This window comes from Ochotona curzoniae, unplaced genomic scaffold (genome assembly GCF_017591425.1).
Source record: "Ochotona curzoniae isolate NIBS_2020 unplaced genomic scaffold, NIBS_Ocur_1.0 contig_883, whole genome shotgun sequence".
In the NCBI taxonomy this organism is placed as follows: domain Eukaryota; kingdom Metazoa; phylum Chordata; class Mammalia; order Lagomorpha; family Ochotonidae; genus Ochotona; species Ochotona curzoniae.
In genome coordinates this window covers 48,271,428-48,282,693 of record NW_024466599.1, presented here as the reverse complement: position 1 = coordinate 48,282,693, position 11,266 = coordinate 48,271,428, and the positions used below count along the sequence as shown (strand labels likewise).

At 37.7% G+C, this 11,266-nt stretch overlaps 1 protein-coding gene across 11 annotated transcripts in view; it reads right to left on the bottom strand.

Annotated features, from left to right (window-relative positions):
* CCDC88A (coiled-coil domain containing 88A) overlaps nucleotides 1-11,266 on the bottom strand; it is a 132,329-nt gene that overhangs the window by 51,948 nt on the left and 69,115 nt on the right. For all 11 annotated transcript variants that reach the window (XM_040993443.1, XM_040993444.1, XM_040993447.1 and 8 more), the window contains exons 11-14: nucleotides 9,534-9,680; nucleotides 7,939-8,083; nucleotides 4,044-4,228; nucleotides 1,406-1,543 (exon numbers count right to left, since the gene is read on the bottom strand). In XM_040993443.1, the coding sequence (XP_040849377.1) occupies nucleotides 1,406-1,543; nucleotides 4,044-4,228; nucleotides 7,939-8,083; nucleotides 9,534-9,680 (615 nt within the window). The remainder of the gene's footprint in view (nucleotides 1-1,405; nucleotides 1,544-4,043; nucleotides 4,229-7,938; nucleotides 8,084-9,533; nucleotides 9,681-11,266) is intronic.

Genomic DNA, 11,266 nt, shown 5'->3' with positions numbered 1-11,266 from the left:
TCCATATGGGTTGTCAGGACTCACAGGTGCTGGGTTAGCCTGATGAGCCATTAAGTCAACTCACCTCATTAAATAATTTTTACAGTGAGTTCTCAGGTATATACAGGATATGCTATTTATAGGATATACTCTTCCCTCCCCAAAGAATTCAAACTACAGAATATTAAAATAACAAAATTAACTATTGACACAATTGAAAAACTAATTCATTCAACTTATAGCATTAACCTAATGTAACAGGTACCAAAATTTAGCGTGTTAAATAATTCTGAGGCGTTTGTTAAAATAGAAATTCATGTTAGTTCTACAACTTCGTTCTGAAGCTCCAGAAAAACTGCATTTTATAGGTGTCTGGAGACTCAACTTGGACAACATGAAACAAGTGAAAAACAAAAATTCCAAAATGGTATATCTCTTAATTTATCCTGTTCTCAACTTCCTGAAACATAAAATTAGAATGACCTAACACTGGAAAGCAAATATGAAACATTACAAATGAATGCTGTTACCACATTTCTTAGTATGGTCAGAGTACAGCAATATTTCTGCCTAAGCACACTCAGGGATGTTACATTTTGCAAAACCACTCCAAAAACAGTTGAAAGAAAAGGCACTGAAAAATTTTGTACTGGATGACTAGTAAACATTTTGGCAATTGAAGAAATAAGCATTATTCTAACTTTTCTAAAATATATGGGCTAGAAAACAAACATGCACCAAGACTCTAGTGGATGCCTAAACAGAACTCAAACTTACATGTACTATTTTCTCCTATTCATAACTGTTTATGATAAAACCTTTACAAATATGCATAGTAACAGATTAATAACAACAACTTATCATGGACCTTGGCAATCTCAGCATACCTGGTTTTTCTTTCCTTATTAAGAACTTTACTTTCATACTTTAAAAAAAGTTGCTTTTGGAAGCACCTCTAATATTGTACTCTGGGATTATGATTGAATAAATTAAGGGTTACTTGAAAATAGGTACTGTCATATCACAATGGCCAATCTGATAAGAAATTAACTAAGTGACAAATAGCCAGGAGGCATACAGTGTACTCTGTAGCACAAAGGGACAATTTATGTCTTGGTTAAGATGAAACAGGATGTTAGGAGGTTTTACCACACTACCAAGAATGGTGCCTAATTAAAAAATTTATGATGCACTTATTTCCGGAAGTTTTCATTTAATACATTCAAAATGCAGCTGAGGTTGAATAAAACTAAAACCTCAGAAGCAAACCTGGAAAAAAGGACAGACTGCTATAGTTGCTTTAAAATCTAAAAATATCTACTAAAATAATGTCCTTTAATGCCATATCAACATTTACACACATTTTAAAACAACCTTTGTTAACGTATTTGAAACATATTGCTCTCTTAGAAAGAAATTTATGAACCTGTCTTTCTGAATTTTCTCTAAGTGTTTCAATTGTTTTTTCAAGCTGTGCTTTCTCCTTCATTAGATCTTTGCTTAAATTTTGGCAATTTTGAAGACTTTGCTTTTCTTGAATGATCTCATTTTCAAGCATTTCGACCTAGAAGAAGATAAAATTAAAAAACACTATATTAAGTATTTTTCATGATTAGAAACATGTCAAAACAAAAGAGTCAGATACAGTTTTAATGTACAAAACGGTGAAATTTAAGAATTCAGAATAGGAATCAAGTAGCATTCCATGATAATATTAGTAAATTATACAAAATATGCAGCTATGACTATCTTTTCATCTGTATATATAATAAGTTTCATCTTGTAAATACAAAGGTAAATCCAGTTGAATAAATAACAACAACGTGCTATATGCAACCGTACATGTTATTGAAGGCAAATTGGCTTGAATGGATTTATATCGTAAAATTTTAATGATAGCTAAGGAATTTCAGTGGATAAGAAGGGAAAAAAGAAAACAATGCTAGAAAAAAATGAGAAAAGCCACCACAAAGTTTTTTATCTTGGGCTTGAATTTGTTTCCAACAATATGTTTTTAGTATTAGTTGTGGTAGATATTCAATCTGTTACAGCAAATTCAAGCTACAAATATTCTAAATTACCAATGTTCCCATTATTACAGAACATTTCAGACCATGTGATTTAAAACTTATTCATACTTTTAAAAATACTACAGGTATAAAAGTTAAGTCAAACGTGAAGAATTCTAAGTAAGGTGAACTTTTCCATTTTTAACATCAATGGAAGATAATTTCACAAGCAAAACAATCTTCCAGTAATATCTCAAAGCATCAAGTCACTAACTAATCTTACTCAGTAACATTAATGTGTCTCAGAAGCTTTTAGGTGCCAATAACTACTTAAGCTAGCTCTCCCATTACAGATAGAAACAAATTGGTTATTACATCAGGGTTCAACCTAAACATCCCTCATTTAATAAATTGAACAAAAAATGTTATACTCGTTAAAAACTCATTAGACTTCTAATTTCACAACCAAATACACCTTATCTGCTCAATTATGACGACAGCCCAAAAGTCCTACTTAAAAACTATGATGATGTTTCTGTTCAACTACAGCCTAATTAAAACTCAGGTTTAATAACACTAAACCTTAGTCTGTAAATACCATTTCCCGCCATAAGGAACATGGGCTTCCAGTTCCAGGACAGGAAATGTTAAAGATGAGGTCACGATATTTTGTCATGACAGAAAACAATTGCTCTCCAAGAACTATGAAGTACAGGTCATAAGCATTCAAGAAACAGCTCTGAATATTGTAAACTTTTATTTATTTGAAAGGTAGAAAGAGGAACAGACATCAACTGCTTCACTCCCCACATGCCTACAACAGTGTTGAGCCCGGGCTGGGCCAGGCCAAACCCAGGAACTTTGAACTCAATCTGCACCTCTGACATTTTTTACACTTGATTTTAGTGAAAAGACCAAGAAGCAACCTCTCTGACAGTTTTTAAAGAGGCTCTCATTAATTCAAATTGGAATGTTGAAAGAACAAATTTAGTGGACTAAAGTATTTCCAATCTTTTTAAACCCAAGAATCCATTAAACTATAGCAATCCTACTAATTATTTATAATAACCAATTCATTATTTGGAAAGAGATAAATAAATGGAAAGAAACACTGTTTTCTTATTTTTAGAATTTTCTCGGGGAATGGCACCATGGATTAGCAGGCATGCCACACAGGCTCCACTTTGAGTCCTCGTTGTTGCACTTGCAATCTGGCTCCCTGCTTAAGACCTAAGAAAGTAGCAGAGGGTGGCTTAAATCCTCTGGTCCTGCACCCTCAAGGGAGACCCAAAAACACTCCTGATGTCTGACCAGCTCAGCCAGTTTAACAGATGGCAGCTTTACCTGCCCACACTACAATGCTGGTAACCCTAAATTGATTACTTTAAAGAAATACTACAAAATAACTACAAAAATTTGTTGGTGGGCTCAGCGTGATAGCATAGTGGTTAAAGACCTCACCTTGAATGCTCCAGGATCCCATAGGGGCGCCGGTTCTAATCCCAGCAGACCCGCTTCCCTTCCAGCTCCCTGCCTGTGGCCTAGGAAAGCAGTCGAGGACGGCCCAAAGCTTTGGGACCCTGCACCCGTGTGGGAAACCTGGAAGAGCTCCTGTCTCCTGGCTTCGGATTAGCTCAGCTCCGGCCATTGAGGTAATTTGTGGAATGAACCATTGGACAGAAGATCTTCCTCTCTGTCTCTCTGCCTTTCCAATACAAATAAATAAATCTTTGTTTAAAAAAATTTAATTGGTGGTCAACTTTGTTGTCTAGGATGTACAGGAAAATCTAAGACTTGCTCCAAACTGACTTTGAATTTGGGAAGCGAGAAGGCAAACAAGGGTCAGAAATTAAATATTATAGTCTACAAGTTAATACTGTTGAGGCTAAAAAAAAGAGTATAAAGTTATTAATTTATATTTATTAATAGTTAAAAAATTTTGTAAATTAAAATCATAGCAATGGTACATTAGAAAAAGGACAATACATGTGTTATTTCAATTATACATTTATACCTGTTTTTAAATATTACAATAAATATTACATTTTTATTTACCTTTTTACTCAGCCTCTGATTTTCTTTTTCCATTTTCAGTATTTTGGAAGTGTTGCCTTCTACTGAATCCATGCTACTACGAAGCTCTTCAACAGTTTTTGTCAAGCTCTGATTTTCCATCTCCAACTTCAATAACCTACTTGATGTCAACTCATTCACTTCATGGCCCAAGGATTTCTGTGGTGCTATAATATTGGAAAGCACACCATTAGCAAAAATCTGACTACTTTTTATGATTTAAAGTATTGAAGGTAAATGTACTGCACTGCCTGTAGCTTAAATTTAATATATATTACATACACACACATATATATGATTATATATAATACACAATAGAAAAGATAAAAAGTTAAACCCTGAACTTCATAGAATGCTGGTAGAACAAAAAAAACACACACACAAAATTTACACTAGGGTTTCAATTCTAAGTTCCATGCGAAAGTAGCTCATTGACAATGACTATGTCATTTTGATATCGATGAATCTTAGGTTATTTTAATAAACACAATTACTGTTCAGAGTACTTCACAGGGTCACTCTGCCACTCATTTCAAAGTGGGTATAGGGCTGTGGCACAGTTAGCCGAAGTGTGCCCTGAAACACCAGCATCCCATACTGGCATGCCCTGGCTATTCGAATTCAGATCTAGTTCCTGCTAGTGCACCTGTGAAGGAAGTGGAGCAAGCTCCAAGTCCTTGAGTCCGTATTCTACAAAATCAGGATGGTGTTCCTGGCTCTCAGCTCAGCCCTGCTACAAGCCTGTCACTGAAGCCACGGGAAAAGCGAACTGGCACAAGGACGATTTCTGCCTCCTGCCTCCGTCTCTCCATTTGCCTTTGAAGTAAGTAACTTATTGGAAAGATTTACTTCAATTACTTGAAAGGCAGAAGCATACAGAGAGAGAAAGAAAGAACCAGGAGCTTCCTCTGCAGCTCCCACTTGGGTGCAGCGGCCCAAGAACTTGGGCCATCCTCTGCTGCCTTCCCAGATGCATTTGAAGAAGCTAAAACAGAAATGGAGCAGTGAGGACTCAAACCAGCACCCCTATGACAAGCCAGCATGGCACTGTTTTGCCACAAAGACAATAAATACTTTCTTCACTCACAAAAAAGTACATCCTATGCCACATTTTCAAAAATTAAGCAGAAAGTTTGAGAAACAGCTTTAGTGTGACCGAGAAACTCAAGGCAGAATATAAGTTATGCTAAAAAAATTGTCCTTTAGGTGAAAAATTTGTGGTAAATATATGTGCACAGAGCAACATTTGCTCTATTTTGCCAAGATAATTGTGTTCATAATTAAATTTTTGCATTAAATTATTTTAATAAGGAAACCTGTTTTCTTCTGTAAATGCTTTACATAAAGTGAAACCTAATTATTTTTAATCTTACAATATCAGACTCATTAAATACTCATAAAATACTAGGGTTTATAAGATGAAATATTTTACTTAAGGTTAATTTTAAAATCCTAAATTTTCAGAAGGGAACAGGATAAAGACATTGTACAGCATTACTAAACCTGTAAACTTCTATACATGTTTGAAAATCTCCTTTGTAAAAAGCAAAGCAACACACACTATAAACAGACACACTGATACACAATCTCTTCAGAATTACACACTTAAGCAAACTCTACATTTTAAGTCAAAAAAGCATAATTGTTTTACTTCAAGATCTTGTTTTAGGGCCCGGTGCCATACCCTAGTGGACACTGGCTCATGTCCCAGTGCCACCACTTCCCATCCAGCCCCCTGCTTATGGCCATGGAAAGCAGTCGTGGATGGTCCAAAGCCTTGGGACCTTGCACCTGCGTGGGAGACCTGGAAGTGGCTCCTGGCTTCAGATCACCTCAGCTCTGGCCATTCTGGCCATTCTGGCCATGTGGGGAGTGAATTAGTGGATGGAAGATTTTCCCGTCTCTCTTCTTTGCATATCTGACTTTCCAGTAAAAACAAATAAATCTTTACAAAACAAAAAAAGATATTGTTTTATTCATAGTGTAGCTACTTTTTTTTTTTACTGAAAATTGAGATTCTAAATTCCATTAGTTGCCTTAAGTCTTTTTGTGTTTGAAATTTGAAACTTCGTTATTTTATCAAATGATTTCAATTGAGCTCCAAGTTTATAGGCTTGTACAACTCATTTACCTATTTATTGAAAGGCAGAGTTAGATAAGAGGAAGAGAGGCAGAGAAGAGTTCCTTCTGCTGAATTCACGCCACAAATGGCCACAGCAGCTGAAGCTGAACCAGCGTGAACCCGGCAGCTAGGAGCTTCCTCCAGCTCTCCTCTCTATGTGGGCGCAGGGGCCCAAGGACATGAGCCATCTTCATATTGCTGAATGGTCAAATCAACTTTTGTTTTTTTTTTTTTTTAAACTGGAAAGTCAGGTATACAGAGGAGAGACAGCAGGAAGATCCTCTGCCCTCAAGTGGCTACAATGACTGGAGTTGAGCCAATCCAAACCCAGGAGCCAGGAGCTTCCTCCAGGTCTCCCAGGCAGGTGCAGCGTCCCAAGGTTTTGGCTGTCCTCGACTGCTTACCCAGGCCACAAGCAGGGAGCTGGATGTGAAGTGGGGCTACCCGGATTAGAATTGGGATTCTGGCATATGCAAGGCGAGGACTCCAGCCACTACTATGCCTGACCCTAAGCTTAAGCTTTTTTTTTTTTAAAAGATTTATTGACTTTTATTTGAAAAATTTAGAGAAAGAGATAGACAGATCTCCCATCCACTGGTTCATAGCAGTCACACCTGGACCAGGAGCCTGGTGCTTCGTCCAGATCACCCAAGTGAGAGCAAGGGTCCAAGTACTTGGGCAGGCCTGCTACTTTCCCAGGCCATAATCTGGGAGCTAAATGAGAAGTGGAACAGCAAGGACTTGAAATGGAGCTCATATGGGATGCCTGTGCAATTTTAAGAACACTTAAAATCTGCTTTCTTAGTGATTTTCAAGCACACAACAAATTACAGGTCTCCCATATTAGTGGCAGAAGCCCAAACTCTTGGGAGAACTGCTGCTTATTCCCAGTCACTAAATTATCAGGGAACTGGCACCAATATGAGATGCTGGCATTGCAGGCAGCAATTTTACCTGCTTTTTTTTAAAAAAAACAGTTATTTATATTAATTTATCTGCAAGGCAGTTACAGAGATATATAAAGAAACCTTCACCTGCTGGTTCATTCCCCAAACATTAAGGGCTAGGCTAAAGCCAGGAACCTGGAGTTTCGTCCAGGTTTCCCACATAGGTGCGGGGGTGCAAGGACTTGGGTCATCTTCTGTGGTGTTTCGAGGTGAATAAACAGCAAGCAGGACTGGAAGTAGAGCAGCAGCCAGGAGTTAAACCTACTGTACCACAATGCTGGTACTTGGAAGTTCCAGTATTACAGGGATGTAACTGAATGGGACTGCTTTGCAGGAATATTTTTATAACGGAGATTATATTTTAGTAAAACAGTCATACAGATTCTCGACTTCCTTGGAGTATATATTTATCTAAGACTCTCCTGCTATCTTTTGTTTTGCTATTTAAATTCTCCTACAGTGAAAGAATATGCTGAACATCTAATACAATTTCGTGTTCTATTTACTAGATAGGCATATTTCTTAAACTAATTAACAGGTATTACAGCCTTTTAATGATATTAATATAAAATAATGCTTAAACAGCAATGAAATTATTTAAAAATAAACTGTAGACATGCAAAGGTAAGGACCATACTTAAAGATGCATAAATAATGTAGTACAGTGTGAAACAATATTTAGGGGAGATAGTTGGCTTTCTAAAATAACTAGCTAGGCAAAATAAAGAATTCAGTAAAATATATAGAAATCTCAACACAAACACAAATTATTCTGTTATCTATTTAAGTGAAACAAAAATGAGAATACCTTCAGAGAGTTCACTGGTTCTGGATATCTGTTCCAGCTCCCAGCCAAGATGTAATGATTCGTCCATACTTTGTTTCTGTGCCATTTCCAAAGTCATATTTTCTTCCATTAATTCTTCAATCTTTTTTCTATCCATATCACGTTCCTTTTTTTATTAGCAGAGTAGAGAGATTTTTTTTTAAAAAGCTAAGGAATAGTACAATTTTAAGCTAATAACTTTTATTTTTTAAGGTTTATTTTCATTTGAAACGAGATTTACACAGAGAAAGAGACACAAAGATCCTCCACCCGCTGATTCACTTCTCAAATGGCTGCAAAAGCTGGAGCTGAGCCAATCCAAAGCCAGGAGCCTGGAATCTCTAGGTCTCCCACAGGGATGCAGGATCCCAAGGCTTTGGGCAGATCTCCACTGCTTTTCCAGGCCACAAGCAGGGAGCCAAATTAGAAGTAGAGCATCTGAGTCATGACTTGGCACCCATAAAGGATGTTGGTGCATACAGAGAACCAGTGAGGTGAGCCATTGTGCCAATAACTTCTAAATGTTTTATTTATTTATGTTTAAAAAGACAGAGACCTCCCATCTGCTGGTTCACTTCCCAAATGCAGACAAATAGTTTAGGTCAGATCAAAGCCAGCAGCCGAGAACTCAATAAATATCTGTTACATTGGGAGTGGCCCAACCACTTAAACCACATCTTGCTACAACCAGGGTGCGTAGCAGCAGAAAGCTGGATTCAGAAAGTAGAGCCACGACTTGGCCCTTCAATATGAGATGATTTACTGTTAGACCTAATACTTGTCCTTCTCATAACTTTTATAATCAGAAATTGAGTAATATTTGTATAAGTGTCTGTTCCTTACAACTTCACTTTGAAAGTTATCATTAGTTGTAACTACTATTGGTCACTACATTATTCCAAAATTTGACATCATTTTAAAGAAATGTTTGGGAACATCATTCTCATGGAGAACACATTGTCTTGATGATATAATAAAAGAATTTTGACTCAATGCTAGATCTTAGCAAACAGCTTAAAAAAAAAAGACTTAAAAGGCAGAATGACAGATTAAGAGATCAAGAGATTGAATTTCTCTATACGCTCCTTCACTTTTCTGTTGCCTACAGCAGTAGAACTGAGCCCAGCTGAAGTCAGAAGCCAGAAACGTCATGTGGTCTCACATGGTTGGCAGGTACCCCACTACCTGAACCATCACCTGCTGCCTTCCAGGGTACTGTTGGAAACTGCACTGGAAGGAGACAAGGGACTTGATCCATAGGCATCCCAAGCAATGAGGCTTAACCTAACACACTTCCCTATTTCTGTATTTTCAAAGACATGTTTATACAACAGCTGCTTTACTGTGATCCTGAAAGGCAACAAACAAAATTAAGTAATACTCCACTGTGACAAAAACAGAAATTCCTACTATTTCTGTGTTCTTGTGAAGTTGGAAATATCTAACTTATTTGGTTATTTGTCTTTTGTTAAATCCTTAAGGATACTGGACATTTTTGTCATTTTAGAGAAAATAAGACGAATCTAAAAAATTTTTCTTTTGCAACTATGTCATTGATTTAAGCCTATAAAACTTACCATTTCCATATCATGCAATTTGGCCTTCAGTTGTAAATTCTCTTTTTCTAATTCATGTAATTTATCAGAACGAGCTCGAGTTCCTTCTAGTTGGTCTTCCAACATGGTTTTTGTTTCTAATAAAACTTGATTGTCTTCTTTTAATTCCTATAAATAATTCAATAGACTATTTGTAATAAATGCGTTATTATGTTAAAATTTTAAATATTTTTATCATAAAACTCCAAGCTGTTCGTATTAGAAGTTACATGCAAGATTAAAGCTATTGAGTACAAGAAAATAAAGCTAATGTTTTCGTGCCTTCATTCCTGGTCTGGCCCCCATTATTTAAGCTATTATGAAACAAAATACTAAGCCCTTATATTAGGATGAGTGATATTAGCATAATTTAACATGGAATTGTCAGGGTCTATTTGCACTTCTTAGTCACAAGGATAAGAAATTACACTCAAGTAATCTAACATATTTAAAACACAAGTCTTCACAGGATCATAACTTACTTCATCAACTAAATTTGAAGATTTTTCTCATCTTCATAGCGAAGGGACTGAGGTATTTACAATAAAAACAAAAATACTTGAACTTAGGGTTCATGATAAACCATACTTCATGGGTCTACTAAGAAATATATAATATCTTACAGAAATTCTTAAAAATCTCTATATTGTGAAAGTACAGGCCCTCAATTCTATCTTGATAAGTTATGCACCTGTGGTTTTTAAATTGAAATCTAAATAAAGAACATTAAGACAGCAAAATACTTGATGATCCTTTGAAAGCATCATACATACATACATATAAGTAACTATCAAACAGTTAGTATGCACTTTGTATTTGCAGCCCAACTGGGCATATTTACTGTTAAGTATCAGGCTAAACAGGTTTGGTTGCGATAAAAACTAGTCCACACTACAGAATGCCAGGATGAGGTTGACTGTGCCGGATGTGACTGCAGTGCCCAGCCAGCACACGTGAGAAACCAGGAAGGGAGGGGACAGAGCCAGCAGGGGAATAAAGGGTGGTTCCCCTGCTGGACAGCTACTCCCACTGGAGAGCATGAACTGGGGATGGGGGCAGACCAGACTAAGCAGGGCTACAACACCTATGTGGACTAGATCAGGGAAAAGCCAGGATGGGTGGATTGTTCCTATGGGTGCAACCTACAATTAGAATGGGAGAGGGCTGTTTGGGCATAGCCACAGCATCAGCTGACAGAAACTGGCGCTGGGGGCTAATCCTGTCAAGTTAAACTGCAGAACCACCTGAAAAGTGCACAATCCGGGAGTGAGAGACCTGGGAGGGAAATAGTGGGTTCCCCCCTCTTGGGTTACCACTCCCACGGGAGGGCACGAGAACTAGGACAGGGGCTGGGGTAGCTAGACAGAGAGGCACTCAACCACACCCGTGAAGGCTTGACTGTTGAGCTGGTTAGATGGATCCAAGCTTCAATGCCATTTGCCATGTACGAGAGCCAGGGGGGATGTGGGTCAGATTGGACTGGTCTGCCACACATATTGGCAAACCAGGGTAGGGGGTGGGCCTGGTGGGGGTTATTGTGGGCTGCTCTCATCAGGATGCAGCTCCCACTGGTTTAGGTGAAGACCGAGTATGCGCTGTGCAGAACCAGGCTGGACTGCAACACCCATTGGTTCCAGTAGAAGGTGGCGCTGAAAACAGAACCAACCCAGCAATTGCAACTACCAGCTGACCGGGTGATGGACTGTGTTGGGCCC